We start from the raw sequence: 23,564 nt of genomic DNA, 5'->3' as shown, positions 1-23,564 counted from the left end.
GATAGCTCCATTTACCCAAACACTTAAAAGTGAACAAGTTCAGACTTGATGGAACTCATAGGAGCTTTTTGAACATTATTACAAGTATTTTAAGTATTGATCAAGAATGTAACTACTGTCATGTAAAATTTTTACTTATATACAACATACAGAAAAGGCACATATTATCAGGGTACAGCTCAATGAGCACACTTGTGTAATCATCACCCAAATTAGTAACTGAATGTTACACTCAGTTCCCGGGAAGTTCCCTCACTGCTCTTATCCCATCTCCGAGTCTCTACTCCCAGCCCCTCCTTCCCAAGCATATCCACTATCCTAATTTCAATCACATAGTAATACTAGCTTTGTCTATTCTTGAAGTTCTATTTAAATGGAAGAATACAATGGATATGCCTATATCTGGCTTCTTTTGCTCAACAGTATGCTTGTGAAATCATCCTTATTATCACATGTAGCAGCACTGGGTTCATTTTCATTGCTGTCTGAAAACACCTGCACTGTACGAAAATACCAAAATTTAAGTATCTCTTATACTGCTCATGGACATTAGGGTTTTGATCTATTGGGAACATTGCTACTATGAATATTCTTGAGTATGTCTCTTGGTACTTGGTATACTCAAGTGTATACTCTTCTGCTGGATATATATCTTGGAGCAGAATCACTGAGTCACTGCATGTCCTGTATTCAGCTTTGGTAGGTAACTGCCAAACAATTTTCCATATTACTCCTAACAGTATAAAAGTTTTATATAAAATTTCTAGTTGCTCCACTTTTATATAAAAGTTTTAGTTGCTCCACCTTATCAACAACTGGTATTTTAGCTAGGCTGGTGAGTGTGTGTAGTATTGAATTTGTTCAATCGCTCCATCATATCTGACTCTAAGCAACCCCATGAACTGCAGCATGCCAGGTTCCTCTGTCCTTCACTATCTCCTGGAGTTTGCCCAAACTCATGCCATTGAGTCTATGATGCCATTCAACCATCTCATTCTCTGTCACCCCCTTCTCCTCCTGCCCTCAATCTTTCCCAACATCAAAGTGTTTTCCAATGAGTCAGCTCTTCACATCAAGTGGCCAAAGTATTGGAGCTTCAACTTCAGCTTCAGTCCCTCCAATGAATAGTCAGGACTAATCTCCTTTAGGATTGACTGGTTTGATCTCCTTGCAGTCCAAGGGACTCTCAAGAGTCTTCTCCAGCACCACAATTCAAAAGCATCAATTTTTCGGCACTCAGCCATTTTTAAGGTCCAACTCTCACATCCTTACATGACTATAGTTTATATGATATAGTTTTAATTTACATTTCTCAGATGAATAGGGTCAAGGATGTTTCTCCATACACTTATCAGCCATTTGGATATTCTCTTTTGCAAAATGTCTGTCCAAGACTTTCGGCCATTTTTCCAAGGGGTTGCCTGCCTTCTTTCTTACTGACTGGTAAGAATTTTTATAATATATTCTGGATATGAGTCCATTGCTGGACATAGATACTATTTCACTCTGTGGCTTGCCTCTTTATTTTCTTGATGGTGTCTTGATTAACAAAAGTCAATAACTCTAATTTAGTTCAACTTGTCACTCTGTTGCTAAGAAATATTTTCCAGCCAAAGTCATAAAGCTGTTCTCCTACTTATATGAGCAAACATTTAAATGAATCTTTCAGTCCTACCCAATCTGAGTACAGATTTGTTGATTAATCAAAATTAATTCTCAAATGATTAAGTGATTTTTAAATATGATCACTATCCTTTTTAGTGTCTTTCCTGGAAAAAATCAATTATGCATTTTCAAAAAAGTATATGCACACTGTTAAGAAGCAATTTGTAACAACTATTCTGTGCTTGCCATGAGATAAAAAGTGAAAGTGAAAGTCGCTTAGTTGTGTCTGACTCTTTGTGACCCCAGGGACTGTAGCCTGCCAGGCTCCTTTGTCCATGGAATTATCCAGGCAAGAACGCTGGAGTAGGTAGCCATTCCCTTCTCCAAGGGGATCTTCCCAACCCAGGGACTGAACCCAGGTCTCCCACATTACAGGTGGATCCTTTTTCGTCTGAGCCACCAGGGAAGCCCAAGAATACTGGAATGGGTAGACTACCCCTTCTCCATGGAATCTTCCTGATCCAAGAATCAAACCGGGGTCTCCTGCATTGCAGAAGGATTCTCTACCAGCTGAAGTATCAGGGAAGCCCTAACTATAGTTAAGTTTTCTTATTAGTCTGGAAGACTGGGCAACCTTTACAAAAATTATAAACATTTTTGTATATCTTCCCCTCAAAACAAAAAATCTGTGGCAAATTTAATAGATGTGGGCATGGGTGGGAGATTCACTTGTAGGAAAAAGCTGAAAGAAATGAGTCCTTTATGTTGCTACACAACTTAGACTTTATATGAATGTATGTCCTGCTTTTATTCCATAGCATATGAAAAAAAGTTGCTTTCCAGTCAGTTTCTTTTGAAGTTGACAATCTGATCTTACTGTGTCTTACTTAATAAAGTAAAAACAAACAAGTACACATTACCCAATTAAACAACCATGTCCTTTCCATTCAGTTAAATTTTAGTTTCTCTAAAATGAAACAGAACGTTTTAGAGAAAATATCACTTTAGCCAGGTTATTAGCGTGATACCACTTTAGCTCCACAGCATCTACTTTTCCTGCATGATTAAGTCTGAAGGAGTGATTTAATGAAACAATACTTTCACAGCCAAATGTGCTTTGTAATTAATTACAAGGGAGGAAAACAGCTACAAGAAGACTGTGGAAGCTTACTTTGAGGTGAAACAACGCTGACGACTGCTTGAGAAAATTCTGTTTGCTATTGGTTCTCGAATACTGAAAAGTATTTTTGGTTCTTCTGGACTGTAGAGCAGTGATTCATTATATTCGTTTGTTACTATAAAGGAAAAAAAGCCAAATATTAGCACAGTCACTTCTGAGAAGTGCAAAATGAGAATGGATGCTATCCCCAATTTAAAGGCAGTTCTATTCCAAAAGTCTGTTTGGCAGCAAGTATCTTTGAACTCATGACAAACTCCATTAAAAAAAAATGCTTATAAACAAGGAGTATGTTCCCAGATTAGCCCACAGAAGCCTACATCACCCACAGGATAGCAGAAATAGGTACCTTTGGTGGGGGAAGGGAGGACTGTAAAGTCAGTAAACAAAGAGAAACTAGTTTGAAGCACTCAAAAATGGAACTTGAGTTGATATAATCCCTTGCTAATAAGTTCCTTTCCAAAACATCATGCCAAAAGGTTCATGAGGTATTTCCACAAGCCTTTGGGATCTACTTTCTCCCTAACCAAGAGGCACACAGAGTTGGCATGCAGAGCACAAACTGGTTAAAGACAACTGTACAAAGAAACTGGGCTTGAAAAAAGCATTTAGTTGAACACCACACTAAAAGACATCACAAGACTATCAGATAATCTACCTTATATACCAAAATTTCATTTGAATTAAAGGAAGCGTCTGTAACAGTGACTGCACCATTGGCATTCACTGTTGCTTCTGAAGATAAGTCAAATCTTCAAAGGAATAATATTCATTCAGTAAAGCAGTATGTTTATTAAAAGAAAAATCACTGTATTTTATATATACCCTTAAATTACATAAGTGATATAAATTTCAGTTGTTTTATATATACTGTTTTAAGTTAAATTATCTAATGAAGAATCAATTACTATAAATGCCTCACTTTCCTTCCTTCAGTACAGATTTAACACTAATTCCAACTCAAAGCCATGATTAAAATAATATTTTAGGTCTCAAAATCAGAGAGGGAGAAAACAATCCATTTTAGAGAACTGAAAGGAACCACAGAGATTTAGTCCTGTTTACAAACCATTTTAAAGGCAAACCATTTCAACAAAGAAAGTCTTTCGGGAATCCAAAACACACAAATAAAATGAATTGACTCTGTTAATATACTTTACCATGTATTGCTACATCACTTTAAAGGCAACCAATGTGAATCTGTTATGATAACTCTCAAATTCAAATGTTTACGGATGGCAACTGCAGCATAGGTAAGTAAAGGCAACTATAAACAAGTTTGGATTTTTGCTTTTTTTTCTAAAAATAATATACCTTTAAATCTTAGGATACTCTTCAACTAAACAAAGACAACACTATTTAGCTTTAGTTTGAGGGTCTGTACTTTCAAAAATGATCCTGGTAGATAAATAGACTTTAGTGTGTTAAAATTTCATATGCAAATCAAATGAATGTGGTTTTCAGTTTATGAATTTAAATATTTTTTAAAATAATTTTTTTTAATGAATTTGAAGACTTCCCCAGCAATCTATGTCCACTCCCTCATTCCACTGTTGAGGAAGCAGAGGAGCAAAGAAAACAGTCTTGCCCATTGTTTCAGTGACTGGTTGGTCTGGGATTGGAACTCAGGTCTTCAAATTCCCTGATAAGTATCCTTTCTCCACCAGTGCTGGTTCTCTTAAAGGAACACTGAAATAACTGGGCAGGAGTATGTAGGAAAAGGATAAGATAACATTTTAGTGAATGTGAAGGTAAACATTCACAGCTCAATGAATTCCTTCTCATTCAGAGGATACTAATGGCATACCGAATTTAGGTTATGCGTCTCCTATTTGCCAGATGTGTATTTTCTACATTTTCCCATTCCCCAGGAAAAGTTTGCAATCACACTGTTTTGACACAGAAGTTAGATTTCCATGGTTGACAAAAATCATAAAATTTCAACTTAAACTCTACTGATTCAATATATTTTAAGGAGTATTATATTGTTGGAGTAAAAAAAGTACTATGCTTAGCTTAATTAGACAAGTACATTTCATGATAACATCCTCAAAATATACACAGAACTTAACTGAAAATGTCAGTGATTATGATCATTTGTCACTGACCTTTCTCTACCAATTCTCTGTTCAATGGAAGACTTAAATTTCCTTGTCGGTTTGCTATTGGAAAAAGAAAGGGGGAAAATATCTTGATTAAATAAAATATTTTGTAACATACTGTATAGCTAACATACAATAAAATCTACACATTCTATAGCATATTATAATTGTAACATAAGAGCTATTTAGTACTCACCAATATTTAGAACATCTTCCACAGCCTGAGGTGCCACTCTGTTAATATTGAATGACCTAGAAATAAATACCACAAACATTTTTTCTTATTTTGGTTCTAAAAACATACTAAAAATGAAAAAGGAATAATCTACTTAATGTACAAAGAACTCTTAGAAATTATCAGGCAAAAAAAATACCCAAAAAACAATAGCCATCTCATATAGTTTTTAAAAGTAGGCAAAGTACATGGGTTAACAGTCCAGGGGTCATATGAAAATATGTTCAATCTCACTCATACCTGAGGAGATATTAAAACAAGATTCTTCTCAGATTTTAAAGATTAAAAAATGATAATGTATTGACATGGGTATGGGAAGAGAAGTATGCCCATATACTAATGGAATTATAAAAATTGCAATTAGACAATTCTGTTAGGATTTAAAATGAACATATTCTTCAATCTAGTAGTTTATCCTAAAATATACTTACACATCTAATACACAAAGACAAGTATAAGGATATTTACAGAAGCATTGTTTATAATAGCAAAACCGCAGAAAGCTGGGTAAATATAGCTACTCAGTAGAATACTACATAGATATCAAGAAGACTATATTACAACCATATGTATAATACCAATGTGGAAAGATATCAACATGTTAAGTTAAAAAACCAAAAGCATTATACAGTGTACGTATGTGTATATGTGTGTTCAGTCGCTCAGTTGTGTTCGACTCTTTGCAACCCCATGGACTGCAGCACACCAAGTCTCTCTGTCCCTCACCATCTCTCGAGGTTCGCCCAAGTCCACGTCCATTGCATCGGTGATGCTGTCCAGGCATCTCATCCTCTGACACCCTTTTCTCCTTCTGCCCTCAATCTTTCCCAGCATCAGGGACTTTTCCAATGAGTCAGCTGTTCTATCTATTTATATAGAATTTCCTTGTGTTACTTATATTAAAAAATATATACAGTGGTTATATCTGGAGATTAGTACTAGAATATAAAATGAAAGAAACTAGCTTTTCGTTGTATCCCCTTTGTATTATTTAACATACTTTTTATTTTTTTAAGTTTTATTTATTTTTTACTTCTTGGCTGCGCTGAGTCTTCATTGCTGCTTGGGGGCTTTTCTCTCTTTACGCCAAGCGGGGGCCACTCTGTTGTGGTACGTGGGCTTCTCACTGCGGTGACTTCTCCTGTTGCAGGGCACAGGTTTCTGGGGCATGTGGGCTTTGGTAGTTGCAGTGCCCAGGGCTCTAGAGGACAGGCTCAGTAGCTGTGGCACCCGGGCGTGCTGCTCCACATCATGTGTAATCCTCCCAGATGAGCGATCAAACCTGCGTCCCCTGTACTGGCAGGTGGATTCTTAACCACTGGACCACCAGGCAAGTCCTACCACAGTTTTAAACAGGTATTTCTCTAAATTATAAAATCATTTCTGAAGGGGAGAAACCTTTAGCAAGATGCCACATGTAACCACTTAAGAACAAACATTACCACAAATAGGAGTAACTTTTAAAAGCAGCAACTTTTAAAAGGTGTTTACACCCTTAACCACCTAAGGACTAAAAAGGTGGTTAGGGAAAGGTGTTTTTTTTTTTAAAAAAAAACACAATTCTTCCAGCTAATTTAGAATTCTCCTCCTGCCTCTACTTCTTCGCAGTAGATGCTCCTTAGAAAAGGAACAGCACTTCATAGTCACACAACTTAAACCTAATTCAGGGGCTCTTAACATTTTGAGGGAAGAAGAATAAGAGATGCTCCATATACCCACTCTAATCCTATACTCTTATATTTTGAGAAACATTAAAACATTTTGGACATTCTCTTAAGAAAAATACAGATATACAAATTTTTACATTAAAAAATTGAAGTCATTCACAGACCATATCCTTATGCTAAAAAAAAAAAAAAAAAATCTAAAATGCCCTTGCCTAGCCTATTTTTCACCATTACTCACCCTCTAACTTCACATTCCAAACATCCCAAGCTCCATTCTCGCCTCTTGCTCACACTTACTATGTGGAGAAACCAAAATACTTCAAGTGCAAGTGTTGTGACTTTCTTCTTGTTTAGTATGAGGTTCACAAAACCTATCTCGTTAGCATTACTACTGTCACACACTACAAGCCATAAGGCACTGAGGGCAGTTTCTGGCTCTTGGCAAGAACTCAACGAAAATGTCAAGTGCAAGGAAATCTGTATGAGTTACACTCTTAATTCCTCGTTACTGCTTTAGAATTCTATTTTAAAGTCACATAAAAATAAGCTGTTAATAGGGTTCCACTGAAATAAAATATGTAAAGGGCAAAAGATAATAGTGACTCATGTATCTTTACTATAATTAAGACTTAGTTTAAGAGAGCAGAAGTCTTACAAGACATGTTCTAACATTCCTAGAACTATGACTTATTAGGAATACCACAAGTCAATACAAACTAAGTTCTCTGAGTTAGGGTTAAATTAAAACTAATTTCCTGCGGGTATAATCTAAATCTCAGCCAATTCAATCTACCCTTAGGAGTGGTTTACATTCTACATCAAAAACAAACTATATGCCAAAGCAGGTGTGAGCTAGCAAACAACAGCTTTTTCCTTAGATCTACAACCTTCACCACTGTAAGAGTTCTGATGTGAAATCGGACATAACTTCTACTAAAGACAACCGAATTGAAAGGCAAAGAGTCTCATATCTTCATCAGCTAGTAAAACTTTCTCTTTACTTAAGAACACCTCCTCATCGTTAATTAGGTCTGCTGGGACAGAATGTACAAAGGAGGAGGACTGGGAAGAGGCTTAAGAACTCATGGAAACAAACGATCCTGCTCTGTGGTACTTCTCTACTGTGTGCTGCAAACGCAATCCACCCGGGAAAAGGACTGAGGTGAGTGACACCGCGATGATGCACAGATGCTTGTTATGCAACATAACCACCACATCCTACGTCTTGTGCAAGAATTTCTGGAAATGCAAAGATGGGACAGCTAATCCCTGAGCTCTTCCCCCCACCCTCCCAGACACATGATTAGGCTGTATTTCCCACCCCTCTAGCCACACAGCATGTAACTATGTTCCAGCTAAAGGAATAAGAGTGACTATCATGGGCAACACTTCCCATAACCTCCCACAGGGGACCCTCCAAGCTTTTCCTCCTTCTGTAGCACAGGAAGTCTACAGTTTAGAATTAAGCCCCGAAATTAAATCCTTCCTCCTCCATTTATCAGCCACATGGCTTTGGGCAAGTCAGTTAACTTTTGAGACTTGTTATAGTCTATCAGTGAAAATAAAATTAACTAATCTCAGAGTATTCTTAAGAATTTAAGTAAGATAATATACTTACTTGGGACAAAGAAAGTGCTCAAAGATGGTACTGCAGTAAATTGAAATTATTAATGTAATATATAGAACGTATAAACTTTCCCTCAGTATCTCTGATCCCTAGCCTTCTCTCTTCTCCCCCAATGCTTCTCTTTTCTCAAGGATCAAATGATAAATGGGAAATCCAATCATAATGAAAGAATTATCGGTGATAACAGGAGAGTAGATCATGTCAGAAGCAAGCAAGCTGCATAAGGCTGAGTAGGAAAGAAAAGGGACTAAGTAACCAAGGTGGCAGGGACAGGATATGGTTAGAGACCATATCCTGGTCCCTATACCAGAGACCAGGCTCTATACTAGAGCACTGAGCACAAAGCAGACTTTAATAAGCCACACAGAAAAGACAGAACTGCTAATCTAAGCCATACTTAAATGCAACATCAACACAGGACTCAAGCATATGGTGAGTGGTAGGGGAAATAAAACTCAATTTTAAAGAACTCAAACTTAAGTCAGTTTGATACGCACTGCTTTAGCTGTATTTGTGAGTGTGTAGTCATTTATTTAAAAAAGCATTTTAAGTGAATAAGTGTGAAGTACTGTGCTTAGCAAAGAAAAAATTAAGCAGAAAAAAAGTCACTAGTCACCACCCCATGTGCCTCAAGTTGCTCAAACTAACTGGGTATGAACTTACTAGAAACCAATTATGTGCTAAGTGCTATAACATCGGAGAAGGCGATGGCACCCCACTCCAGCACTCTTGCCTGGAAAATCCCATGGACAGAGGAGCCTGGTGGGCTGCAGTCCATGGGGTCACGAAGAGTCAGACACGACTGAGCGACTTCACTTTCACTTTTCACTTTCATGCGTTGGAGAAGAAAATGGCAACCCACTCCAGTGTTCTTGCCTGGAGAATCCCAGGGATGGGGGAGCCTGGTGGGCTGCCGTCTATGGGGTCACACAGAGTCAGACACGACTGAAGTGACTTAGCAGCAGCAGCAGCTATGACAGTGCTATGAGGAAAAAGCGCTGGGTAAGGGCAAAAAAAAAGGGATTGATTACTTAGGCTTATGAAAAGAACAAGGTCTTAAGCAAAGATTTTGACATTTAAGTGACATTTGAAGACTGGAATTTTTAGCCAGTAGATGGAAAGTGGAAAATGTTCAGGCAGTCAATGCAGGAAGAAGGTACATTGAGCAAAAACAAAAAGCCCAGAGAGAACATGGCTTGTGCTAAGAATTGCAAGTAGCCTGCAGAGCCTCCAGTGTAATGGGTTAGGGTCAGGCAGGAGTAGGCTGGCAAGGAACCTTAGCTCACGTTTAAAGGGCTTCATATGACAGACTAACATGAACACAGTCAGGAGTTAAGAAAGTTTTAAAGCACAGAAGGGAAATAGTGAGATCTATCTACATTACGGAAATATTACTCTGTGGTAGGAGTTATGAATAACAGCCTGAAGAAGCAAGATGAGGCACAAAGAACATTCACTAAAGAGATGGGGGTTGACACCAAGAAACAGCCATAGAAACTGAAAAGCAGGGGCCAGAATTTCTGAAGTACATCTGACAGGATTCAGAGACTGCTAAGTACAGAGGGAGAACAGGGGGACCCAGAGTTATGAGCCAGCCTTTAGGGGATAATGTGTTTTCCTGAGACTATGAAGTCAAGGCTAACAGTGATACTATTCAGCAAGACAGGCAACACAGGAGAACAACAGAAGACAATAAATTCAGTTTTGAATGTGTTGAATCTGAAGTGCTACTAACATCCTTATGTAGTTGGTAGGTAATTTTTCAATATGAGCCTGTATGCAAGAGAGATGACGGCTACAAATAAAAGTCAGGGAGGCACAGGCACGTGTGTGCTAAAAAGTGGAAGAGGCTTCCCAGATAGGAGCCATAGGGTAGGCAGCTTTCAGGATGTCCCAGGTTATCTCCAATTAGGCCTTGAATGCACAAACTTCTGGCATATTTTTTGGTACTGTACTTTGTTTTCATTTCTTTATAACTTAAAATATTCATTTTTTAAAATATACACTCTCTAAAAACACTCATTTTCTTTTTTCTCTTTACAAACCTAGTGCAGGAAGATAAAGAATGACCAGATCCAGGCTGGGCTATAAGTCAAAGCTGGACTCTTGGACCCAATCGATGAGTGCAACAGAAACTGAGCCAACCGATAAGTTAACGCCAGGCTCCTTCCTGCATATCAGAGGCCTCAGATACACCAGTGTGAGACAGCACGCAAATTATATGACTTAAAGTATTTCACAAAAGTTGATAAGCAACATTCCAAGTTACTTACCAGGCCTTTGATCCTGTTCCAGTACACAAATTGAGCCCAGAGCTCTTCTGCTTTTCCCATGGACCATCATCAACTGAAATCTCGTAGTAGGAAGCCCTATGAATTGAGAATATAAAACTGGATTTGCAGAACTTATGTCTCATGGTAAATGAGATAAAGTATCTTTTTCAGAGCTGATGAAATCTAAGCAAGTCATCCTGACTTAGTAGGGACACATATCATGATGCTAATTCCAATACTGATTAAGTGAAAAAAATTCAAAAATATCTGTGTGTCTACATCCTTCTCTGACCTATATGTGCCTCCTTCCTTTAAGATTTCAAACAAGAGCTTCTTATAAATTTTTACCTAGCACTGCTATGGAAACATACAGAAGATGATTTCAGAATTCAAAAAGAAAATGCCATTCCTAAGGGAGTTTTATTCTCGGGAGCTAGTCCTCGACACACCTAAGTCTGCATCTAATCCTTCAAGTTACCAACCATTTCAACTTAACTCTTGTTTCTCAAGTTATGTACTAATGTGCCTTTTGAATTGATAGTAAGCTAGCAGAGATAATGAGGTTCTAAAGAAAAATCTCAATCAGTCCTGGACCAGTGAACAAAACTAGGGATAAAATAAGAACTGTAATTTTTTTAAAGATTGATAGTTCTAAGATTATTTAATAAACATGAAATCAACTGGGTTTTCTGACACTAGCCCCCCCAAAAAAATGACACCACTTTTTAACTACATGAATGTTTAAGTGATTTGTAATTATTCAAAGAACTTTTGAAACATACAGTGGTGTCAACAGTTGACAATGAGTTACTTTTATCCAGCAAATAAAAAAGCTAAAATAAACCCTTAACAAAATATAGCTTTTCAAAACAATGACAATTATTAGACATGCCTGCAAATATTAACATTCATCGGATAGTTTATCTCTTATTCTAACCCTTTCATTTTCTCCTGCCAAGCTCGTGGTTTGTGAACGCTTCATATGATATAACTTCAAGTCGTCTTTTTCTCTGAAGTCAGCATTCTCTTTAAAAATAAAAGACAGCAAGTCTAATATTCACATTTAATCTATTTCATAGCTTTGTTATGTCTTCCTAGAAAATTAAGAATTTTAGGTACATTAGTCTATTATATACAATACAGACAAGTCAGCCAAATCCATTGGAATGGCTGCTATCTATTATGCAAGAATCACGTAGAAACCAGAGATTAGAGGTAAGTGGGGACAGAAAAGAAGCAGAAGTGAAGATAAAGAGAAGTCAGGAGAGAGACGCTGAGTCCAAAACAAAGAGCAAATTTAGTGTCATTCTCACATGCAAGTTTATCAAGATTAGTCAACTCAGAATTTTGGTTTCAGGGAAATTATTTTTTTAAGGCAGCAATAAAACTCACAGTCCCTTTAGAGTGGGTATACTTCTTCTTAAATTGTCCACTGCTACAGCCCAAGAATAAGACATTCTAGGTTAGAACAAATAGGAGAAAAGAAAAAAAATTGGGCTTTTAAAATGTTCTTAAGTTTAAGAACATTATAAATGAGGCAGGAATAATATTGCCGCACTTCACATTTTCCAAGCAAAGCACTTCAGTTTTCAGGAAGACGACAATTCTATCACACACACTAAAGAAAAGCACAGGCTTAGCCCGGCTCTGTTATTTATTAATTGTGTGACTTGGGGCAATTTACTTCACCTCTCTGAACCACAGACTGCCCTATAAAATGGAGATAATGATAGCATCAGTATTTTATTCAATCTACAAATATTTATTACGTGCCTAATGTTATAATAAGCACTGTGCAAGGTACTAGGGATTTAATAGTAAATGGAATAGACACAATCTTCTAGAAGTTTATATTCTAGTATGCAGGTCAGAAATTTTACAGTAATAATTACCAACTATTTAGAGTGCTGTTTACTGCTTTAAGCAACAAACAAGACACTATATAAGAAATAATACAAGATAGCCTTGAAACAGCACTGCCAGGAGGAAGGCGTGTACAGGCAGGGCAGTTTAAAAAATAAGTAATAAGTTCTCATGACAACTCAATACTGGATCTGGAATTAGAAATGCTGGGTTTACATGATGGTTCTGATGCTAAATTAAATATATGAGCTTGGCCAAGTGATTTGAATTCTCCAAATCTGTTTTTTCACTGAGAAATACAACCACTTTTCTCACAGAGTCGCTATGAGCATACACGTGGCAACATACAACATGCACAGCGCCTGACACGCAGCAGGCCTTCAGTACGTGTTCCTTTCCTTTCTGCCTAAGGGTCTGTGTCATAGAATCTTTCAGAGTAATCTCTAATATCTCCCGTAGTTAAGGCTTTCTCAATAGCATCAGAAGCCCACCCACTGCTGTCCTTAATCTTAGTAAAGATATCAGGGGAGGCATCAAAGACCACAAAAAGAACCAGCATCAGACATCAGGGGTAAACCAACCAAAGCACTGCCACCACAGAAAACAGAAGCATTCGATCTAACACCTCCTAATGGGCCTTCACTGAATTTCCATAAGTCAATCATTGATCCCAATTTTCCTCCTTTTGTAAGTTATTTTTAGTAAGTACAAATCATAAAGCAACGCTAGTAGAAGCTCTCAGAAGTTATGACCTTCCAAATATACAAACAGAATAATGTAATAAGCCCTTAAATGGCTTCCCTCGAATAAGCATAAACTCACAAAACATCTTTACCTTTGTCATCTATTTATTTTAATGGAGACTTTCTCCAATCTCATTTTAAGGCTGTTCTCTTCTGCCTGTCTTTAGCAATAGTGATGAGATTATATCACTGTTATATTCTCTTCCTTCTCTCTTATGACATAAATGTGTCCATTACTTATTTCCATATTGCTTCAAACTTGATATGCTATAGTTTTTTCTGTTACTGCATACGTCTTACTATATTAAAATAAGTCCATCTTTACACTTTACCATATTTTTAAGTTCTTTAAAGTATATATTTTTATTTGATTTCTTGAAGAATACACCTTACTTTTAATAATTTTTTAATTGTATATTTTACAAGCTTCCTAAACATTAAGACACAACTACTTTTATCTTATTCGTTTTTATATTCCTAGTTCATACAGCAGGTGTGCAATATATACTATTGCATAAATTTAAAATTATATTAATCAAAATAATTACAACTCAAAAAGATAATTCAAATCAGTCTGTTGAATCAAACTTTGTTCTCTTCAATACTACCTCCAGTAGTTAAGTTAATGGCTAAAATGTGGTTTTTTTAAGACAAATTTTTCTCATAATTAAACTTACTATAAAAGAATATGACTTATAATGGAGAGAATTTCAGAAAATTTGAAACTCTCAGGGAATCAATTACATGACCTTCAAAAGGTCACATGGTTCTGGTAGCAGGAGAGTAGAATATAGATTTATCTTTAATCATCTATCCCTAACTCCCTTACAACAACAAAAATGAGAAAGAAAGTTCTAAATGTACCACCAAGAGTTAAATTAACTTTACATTATGGCAGTCATTTTACAACTAGTAACTAGTGTCACACAATAAATTTTCTGCAAAAAATTCTGCTGACAATTTAAATCTAAGTTATATTCAACACTCACAAAATAGATTTTATCAGTAATAAAACATACACTATGCTTTTATATTCCTACTGAAGAACTTCACTAACCTTAATTTTCGGTAATAATGGTTACAAATCTTAAGCTGTTAATACTCTTGCCTTATGATGTTGCACTGAAAAGGATGAACATTACTTCTGCAGTATTCTTGTCAAAAATGCTTAGTCTGAATTTTATCATGCAGAGAAAAAAAAATCATACAAATCCAAAATAAGGAATATTCTGCCAATATTCTGCAATTGGCTTAGACCATTAAAAAATGTAAAAGTCATAAATGACAAAACAGGGATGGGACTAAAAACCATTTTTAATTCAATTTAAAGGGCTATGATAGCCAAATAAACAAGATTTATTCAAAAGTAAGTAATATTTTTGTGTTCTCCTTAACTGGATCCTGGATCAAAACAAGCAAATAAATAAATCAGCTTTATGAAACATTAAGACAATCAGTAGGGAAATTTTAATATGAACAGTCTATAATATCAAAGTTTTATATCAACTGCAAATATATGCCTATATAGCATTCTCTTAAACATTTATAAATTATGTATATAACAGATGAAAGGCTCAGGGAAATACTGCAGTAAAGAAATCTGAGTAACTTTGTTTAATTTAGGGCTTCAGAAACATTTGTGGTAATGAAACTTTCTTTCTTCTTAACATGTATTAATGTGTACAAAAGTGTGGAAATATTTCATTTAATAATTCATTTTTCTTACTTATATAGTATTAATTATTCACAAATCTTAGGTGGTAGAAATTTAATAAATAGTTTAAAATTACTAGAATATTAAACTCAAAATGACAAGTTTAAAAGTACCTGGATGATAAACTCTCCCCAATGAAGACTTCATTTAGTGCTCTCACTGGCAAAAGCTGGGGTCCAGAAGCCTCAAACTCTGCAGAGAATGAAAGAAAAATCCAAGAGAGCGCCTTAAAACTTCAGAAATATAACCATATAAATTTTATAAAATATTAAAATATTTGTCTTAATAACATCTATAGCTTAACATTAACATATGAATTAAATCTTAAAGTATTCATAATATAGAACCACAAAATCATCTAAACATTATAGCTGCAATGAGTAAATAAACCTTAGTTCTTCTTTGAAACAATTTTTCAAGAGTGATGAAATATATTGATATTTATTCACAGCATAAGATTCAAGTTGTCACACTTGGCTAAGTTTTGCTCCAACTACAACCTGTTTCAGAAATAGAGATGATCAAGTACTTCCAAGGCAGAGCCATTCTGGATTCAAGCAGCAAACTACAATGGATGGCTCATGTACGAAGCCAAATCAGTTATGTTAAAAGTCAGATTATTTTTCAAATAGAAAATAGAGAATGTTTTTCAGCAATGGCAGTTCTGGAGGAACAGTGCCACATCTCCTTATATGACTCCTAAAAAAATGTCAACTTTATTTTACCCTTTACGGTTCTGTGTACAACTTATGTAACCTTCCGTGATGATTACTTAAACAGCACTTTATCACGCAAAATCCTCCAAAGAATCCCACTGCTTTCTGGATCAAAGTGTGATTTTCACCTTCAGATGGTCGCTTTTATGTTTTTGTCTCTAGCCAGTCCCCAGCCTGAGACGCCAGCCCTTTCTTCCCAGTGTCACCAATAGCAGGTTCGTGGCACCCAGGTGTCTCCTGCTGGGCACGCACTATGGAACAAGATACCTTTTCTGTCTCCTCCACTGTTTTTTCTTAGTCAAACCTAAATGTTAACTTCAACTGAGGCAGCAGCTAGCCTCTAAGATGGTCCCCCATGATTCCTGCCTCCTGGTATTCACATTCTTATATAACTCTTCCTTTCACATCACACCAGAATTAGTCTATGTGACCAACATAAGGCAGAAATGATGGTATGTCACTTCTGAGATTTGGTTTAAAAAGACACCCTGGCTTCTACCTTGGTCACTGTCTCTCCCAGATCACTTGTTCTGGGGGAGGATATTTCATAAGCAGTCCAATGGAGAGCCCAACATAGTGAGGACCTGAAGCCGCCTGCTAGCAGCCACATGACGAGCTGTGGTGCAGATCTTCCAGCCCAGTTATGTGTCCCGGCCAACAGCTTGACTGTCACCTCCTCAGAGACCCTAAACCTGAACTAACAAGCTAAGCCTCTCTTGGATTCTTGACTTTCATAATCTCTGTGAAATCACAAGTATTTTCTATTAAGATGGTAAACTTTGGGGTAATTTGCTATGTTTTAAGATTCTGTTTCAGGTTAATGTGTATTAGACACATTAGACACTTAATACTCTATAAAACTTTCCACCACTGTCACCAACACAACCGCCAATTTAATATTCTCCTCTGACTTGTAGCCTATTTGTTTATATGCTTATTGAATGTTAATTACATGTATAATTTCTTTTGGATTTTAACTGTCTAAAGTGACCCAACTATTCTTTCAATTACCACAAGTTGCTATTACAATACCATGGAATCTTAAAAATTTATTTGACTAAATTATATAATGGGCTAACATTATCAGCTAGATCTTGTAATACAGAAGGAACCTGATACAAAAAGGTATATAAGAATGATGTGTTTGATCAAATTTGATTGTACTTAAGACTGCATACTTAACTTTTGATATTGTCTTAATTTGGTACTAAATATATTCACATTTTTACAACTAACAAGTTTTACCAACGTAAAAAGTTAAAATTTATAGTTTATATTATTTTTCTTTACATAGTGTAATCACTAATTGAATGTTTTGTATCTCCTCACAGATTTTTCTACAAATGTTCACTAACAGTAAGTACTCACTAAATATTGCTTTGTACTCAGTTGCCAAATCATGCCTGAGGCAAGAATACTGGAATGGGTTGTCATTTCCTTCTTCAAGGGATCCTCCCAATCCAGAGATGGAACCTCTGTGTCCTGCACTGGTAGACAGGTTCTTTACTGCTAAGCCACCAAGGAAGCCATCACTGTATATTAGTAACTGATAAATCTGAAATCTCACCAAACTGTAACCATATGTTTTTCTTTTGTATGGTCTTAACTTTTTATCTGTATTCTTGTTTCTCCTCATCCTAATTTTCCTTTCTGTATATAGCACTTTTACTATATGTGCTTGCTGAATTTCACCTGAAATCTTTTATATATTCTCTTCCTCTTTTGATAAAACTGTTTCAAGTCTCATTAATCATCTTAATTCTGCTTATATTTCTTTCATGCTAATTGACTACCAAACATTATTTAATCATTAAACTGTTCATTTACACCTTGCTTCAACAAAACACAAAAAGATGGACTCAAGAGCAATTGACAATCTTCTATCTAAGAGAATCCATTACAAAATTAATCATTAATTTATATTTTTAAGTATAGAATTGTTATGTGACAGAGACCAAAATACTGTTCACTTCTCTCACAGTCAAACCATTAGACTATGTTTCTGGATCCACCCACCTTGGGTATACTCATGGAACTAGTAATGGCCAGTGGAATATGAGCAAAAGTAGTGAAAAGGCCTGGCTCCTAAAACTTCCCTAAGAATCCCCCATGCTCTCACTGTCTTCTCCCCATAAGTTACAAGGACCAAACAGAAGATCAAAGGCCACTGTTTGGAGGTTGCCTGAACACTCCTTGGACAGTGAACTGAACTATAAATAAAACTTCAGTATGTTAAGCCACTGAGATTCTAGGATTGTTTATCAAATCAATTCACTTATCCAAATTAATACAAGTAGGCTTGCAAATAAAAAGTTACGAGTTTATGTGATTAAAAGTTTTCTTTAACAAATAAACAAACTCTACCTTCCCTTGACTTAACATGCACGCACATCATTATGTCATTCTTGGGCTTTCCTGGTGGCACATACAGTAAAGAATCTGCCTGGAATGCTGGAGACCAGGGTTCGATCTCTGGGTCAGAAAGATCCTCTGGTGGAGGCTATGGCAACCCACTCCAGTATTCTTGCCTAGAGAATTCCATAGACAGAGGAGCCTGTAGGGCTACAGTCCATGGGGTCGCAAATAGTCGGACACAACTGAAGCGACTCAGCATGCACATACCTTCCCTTGAGGGTATAATGGTAATAAAAATGAACTCCTCTTCATTAATTTGAATACAACCCAGGTGGCTCAGGTGGTAAAGAATATACCTGCAATGCAGGGGAGCCTGGTTCAATCCCTGGATCAGGAAGATGCACTGGAGAAGGAAATGGCAACCCACTCCAGTATTCTTGCCAGGAAAATTCCATGGACAAAGAAGCATGGTGGGCTGCAGTCCATGTGGCAGCAGAGTCAGACGTGACTGAGCAACTTAGCACACCACATATATAATCTAGTTAAGGACAGATAACACTAAACAGAAAATTTTATTGGATTGAAGTTAAATCATCCTTCTTGCAAAAAAACTAGCATTTTTTTTTCTCTTTAATCCTGTGTTCCAAATTAAAAAGCTAAATCAGGGATCAAACATGGTGGTATATTTATAATCTCAAACCTACTCCTATATTCAAAAATCCCAAATGGCAGTTTCTTAGGAAGTGTTCCCTGCCAACCTGAAGAGAATTTAAATAGGGAACATGAGATATATCTTGAAATCTTCCTAATTTTTTCTCAGAAAATAAAGTTCTTTATCAAGGAAAAAAACTCTCTAACAAAAACGTTCTCTAAAATAGTGCCAACATTGTAAATGTTATATAATTGCTAATACCAATAATATTAATAATTAATATAACAAGTTCCAGTGTTGTTATTGAGAAATCTGAAACTACTCTGATTCCAGATTCTTCAAGTATAAAATAACCTGCTCCAACCACAATCACCACCACTATCACCACTTCCTTTCTGGAAGCTAGCAAGAGGTTTGCTTTAGCCCTAGTATACTAACATGCCTCAGTGTAGGACCTTTTACCATTGATTATAATAAGTATTTTGTGTGTTCCTTCATTCAGAGACTGGTGCCTAAGTTTTGAGAAATTTTTTTTTAATTCTTTTTGAGTATTTCCTATGCTTTTACTAGAACCTCCACAAACCAGATATACATATCCTGAATATTACTAACTTTATATGTAATTTGTTTCTATATATATTTAGTTTATAAGCTAAAACCAGTGAATCTGAGCAATGAATCTATATCCTATATACTGTTGGTGAAAACAACCAAATCCTGAACATCATTTTGATGACAGCAATAACTTGTTTTGGTGAAGTATAAAATAAAATTTCTAGCTAAGATTTTTAAATCTTTTAAAAAATTAAACTATTAATAGTTACTGCAGTCTTTCAAAAACAGTAATAGGAAATCTGCTTATGAATGACTTGAAAGATTTCCAGATTTTTAAAAACTAGTTATTTAAAAATTTTCTAACATCAAATGACTTTTTTTCAGGGGAAGAAAAACCATCTTTAAAACATGGCATTAACTCACAGTTTAGGAACATTCCAGATGTTCAAGCTGGTTTTAGAAAAGGCAGAGGAACCAGAGATCAAATTGCCAACATCTGCTGGATCACCGAAAAAGCAAGAGAGCTCCAGAAAAACATCTATTTCCGCTTTATTGACTATGCGAAAGCCTTTGACTGTGTGGATCACAATAAACTGTGGAAAATTCTAAAAGAGATGAGAATACCAGACCACCTGACCTGCCTCATGAGAAACCTGTATGCAGGTCAGGAAGCAACAGTTAGAACAAGACATGGAACAATAGACTGGTTCCAAATAGGAAAAGGAGTACATCAAGGCTGTATATTGTCACCCTGCTTATTTAACATCTATGCAGAGTACATAATGAGAAACGCTGGGCTGGAAGAAGCACAAGCTGGAATCAAGATTGCCAGGAGAAATATCAATAACCTCAGATATGCAGATGACACCACCCTTATGGCAGAAAGTGAAGAGGAACTAAAAAGCCTCTTGATGAAAGTGGAAGAGGAGAGCGAAAAAATTGGCTTAAAGCTCAACATTCAGAAAACGAAGATCATGGCATCTGGTCCCATCACTTCATGGCAAATAGATGGGGTAACAGTGGAAACAGTGTCACACTTTATTCTTTTGGTCTCTAAAATCACTGCAGATGGTGACTTTAGCCATGAAATTAAAAGACGCTTACTCCTTGGAAGGAAAGTTATGACCAACCTAGATAGCATATTCAAAAGCAGAGACATTACTTTGCCAACAAAGGTCCGTCTAGTCAAGGCTATGGTTTTCCCAGTGGTCATGTATGGACGTGAGAGCTGGACTGTGAAGAAAGCTGAGCGCCGAAGAATAGATGCTTTTGAACTGTTTTGCTGAAGAAGACTCTTGAGAGTCCCTTGGACTGCAAGGAGATCCAACCAGTCCATTCTAAAGGAGATCAGTCCTGGGTGTTCACTGGAAGAACTGATGCTAAAGCTGAAACTCCAGTACTTTGGCCACCTCATGCAAAGAGTTGACTCACTGGAAAAGACTGATGCTGGGAGGAATTAGGGGCAGGAGGAGAAGGGGATGACAGAGGATGAGATGGCTGGATGGCATCACCGACTCGATGGACGTGAGTTTAAGTGAACTCTGGGAGTTGGTGATGGACAGGGAGGCCTGGCGTGCTGCGGTTCATGGGGTCGCAAAGAGTTGGACACGACTGAGGGACTGAACTGAACTGAACCTATAAAGTTATAAATCACCATGAAAAACTCTGAAAAAAATAAATATATGTAAACATCAAATACCACAACCAGACAGAAACAAAGCCGGAAAACAGTTATGTAAAGATAGCTTTTTCTGATAAAGTTTAGCCAAGAAATGAAATGCAAAAGGAAATAACATCCTTTTATACAGTCCACAGATATTTAGGATATCTCTTGGGATCTTCTTGCATAATGAAAATCTTACAGTTATGGGACAAAGTGGGAAAATACTGCTAAATATAATCCTCAAATTAGCTCAAAACTGAGACTTCATCTTAACACAACAAAAAAGCTGCATATCATTTTATGTTAATATTCCCTTAGCATCTTACACAAATATCTGAAATACAAATCTTAAGCCGAGATACCAAAATTTCCTAAAAGATTTTTTAATCAATAACTAGACCCATGGTAAATATATATAAATGCAAATATATAAATGTATAATTATTATGAAGTCTTCCACTGATTAGTTCATTTTCTTTCAACCACTTTCTTTTTCCTTTTTGACATTTCAAAGATTAAGATCAAGACTCTTTCCTTAAATATCAAGTACCCTCTCAGACATTTTATAGTCCTTCCCTTATCAATGAGTTTTCCAACCCACCCTAGAAAAAAATTGTTAACGACATATGCTATATTTCTTATTTCAGAATCTAATCATAAACATTTTACAACTCAAGTAGTTCATTATACTTCCTTAAATGTAGTCAGTGGCACTGAAATCCCCATATAATTATAAATGATTACTTCCAGAAATTAGAGATCAAAGGAACTGTAAATTACATATTGCCCCAAACACACTTAATTCCCAATCCACCTACTTTCATCATGAACTCTTTCAATGTTGAAGGCTCTACTATGCTGATTCAAACTCAGCTGCTGTTCATGGAGGTCCACAGGAACAGGGTTGATGCCAGTCCCTTCAAGATATAACCTAATTCGCTGCCTCCACAACCACCTTAGGGTGAAGAAAAAGCAAGTTATATTGAAATAGAATAAGTTAAACAAAGGATTAGACATTATAGTTTCTCCAAATTAAAAAAATTAATATTAAGAAACTAGTTATTCCATGAACAAATTACCCCAGAAATATCTAAAACCCACCACAAATTCCTGCGCAAAAACAGATTTAGATGGCAATATCTACTGTATCTATAAGACCCCTCAAATAACATGAATTAAAGTCAAATTATTTATCAAGTATCCATTAAATCCCATATATGGAGCCTAATGTAGTTGTGTTTTACTTATCAAAAAGTATAATATACATAAAAAAGAAAACATTCTGAAATTAAAACACCATTATGTTAAAGTGATCAGTTTATATAAAAATTCCTTCCCTAAAATTCAGTAATAACATTTTTCTGGTTTTTTGGTTTTGTTTTTTTTTACATAAGAGTTGAATAACAAATACTGTAACACTTAAGATTACATCTAAAACTTCAATGACTTTTTAGTGGGAAAAAAAAGGAATCAAGTTTAATTGATTTTAAAATCAAAAACTGACATATCAAAAAGCCAATGGGACAGATTCTACTAGATAAGTACACAAAAATATACTCCTACTTGGAGTATATTAGTCATCTGTAAGGGGGCTAAACTTCTGAGATGATCAGAAACTGAAAACTCGCTACTAAGAGACTCGGTACTAAAAATAAAAAAGATTTCAGAAGTCAAGAAGATTTAATACAATTTCACAAACACCTAGAGAAAAGGTTTTCTCAAACTATAAACTCTAGGCTAAGTCAGCGAAAAAAAGTAGTCCAACTTAGCTCTAATTAATGGGTCTACCTCATCTTAACTCTTCCCTCTACCCTTCCTCTCTTCAGGGCAGTCTGACTACTGAACAAATTAAGTGAAAGGAATATTAAAAAAAACATCTCTACTGGTTAGGAAATACTTAACATGTAAGACAGAGATACCAGGAATCTCAGCATAGTTAGAATAAATCCAACCTTAAGACACTCTGGATGGGAGAAGATGAGAGTGAAAAATACAAAATCTCAGAGAACTTGAACATTTAATTTTCACCAATAGTCTTAATCATCTTTTTACCAAACTGGTAAAAACATGTAAGGTTAAAGTAGAGACATGGCCTCTATCTCACTGAAGGAGAAAAACCTCTACTTAACAATTACATTACAGGCCAAGTGGCATTTGGCAAGGTTTCTCCACATAGTTCCAATAGGGTTAGGAGTAGCCAAGTTAGATGTGTTTGTGACTCAGCTAATGTATTATTTTTTATGTATTATTTGAATTGTTTTTTATGGCTACAACTATGGACTAATCCAAATATTATCTAATTTTTTCTGTTTAACAGCATTTTTAATGATATACATTAATAAAATAATTATATAATAATTATATTATCTTAACAAGATAATTATAGAGCAATAGTAAGAAGTTCCTACCTGAACTCACCACGATAGAACTTCTGTAAGGCTTCTGGGAAGGAATGCGTATATCGAACAGGAAGACATAAATGACCCTCAGACCTTTATTTTAAAGGAATTTGGGTGGTATAAAGGGAAGAAGAAATAAAAGTACTCAATTCAAAAGGTATCATTAAACTACAAAAATCAGACATGAATATTTTTGAATTTCTATTCTATAATTCATT

General features: G+C 35.9%; 1 protein-coding gene across 2 annotated transcripts in view; it reads right to left on the bottom strand.

Annotated features, from left to right (window-relative positions):
* Positions 1 to 23,564, bottom strand: part of NADK2 (NAD kinase 2, mitochondrial) — a 44,958-nt gene that overhangs the window by 873 nt on the left and 20,521 nt on the right. The window contains exons 5-12 of one of the 2 annotated variants that reach the window (XM_052659130.1): positions 23,356 to 23,439; positions 21,766 to 21,902; positions 15,120 to 15,198; positions 12,079 to 12,144; positions 10,687 to 10,782; positions 5,081 to 5,136; positions 4,891 to 4,944; positions 2,777 to 2,900 (exon numbers count right to left, since the gene is read on the bottom strand). In XM_052659130.1, the coding sequence (XP_052515090.1) occupies positions 2,777 to 2,900; positions 4,891 to 4,944; positions 5,081 to 5,136; positions 10,687 to 10,782; positions 12,079 to 12,144; positions 15,120 to 15,198; positions 21,766 to 21,902; positions 23,356 to 23,439 (696 nt within the window). The remainder of the gene's footprint in view (positions 1 to 2,776; positions 2,901 to 4,890; positions 4,945 to 5,080; positions 5,137 to 10,686; positions 10,783 to 12,078; positions 12,145 to 15,119; positions 15,199 to 21,765; positions 21,903 to 23,355; positions 23,440 to 23,564) is intronic. The other variant, XM_052659131.1, reaches the window with a different exon arrangement.

The sequence above is a fragment of the Budorcas taxicolor genome, chromosome 20 (genome assembly GCF_023091745.1).
Source record: "Budorcas taxicolor isolate Tak-1 chromosome 20, Takin1.1, whole genome shotgun sequence".
Classification (NCBI taxonomy): domain Eukaryota; kingdom Metazoa; phylum Chordata; class Mammalia; order Artiodactyla; family Bovidae; genus Budorcas; species Budorcas taxicolor.
This window is presented reverse-complemented; position numbering and strand designations above follow the sequence as displayed.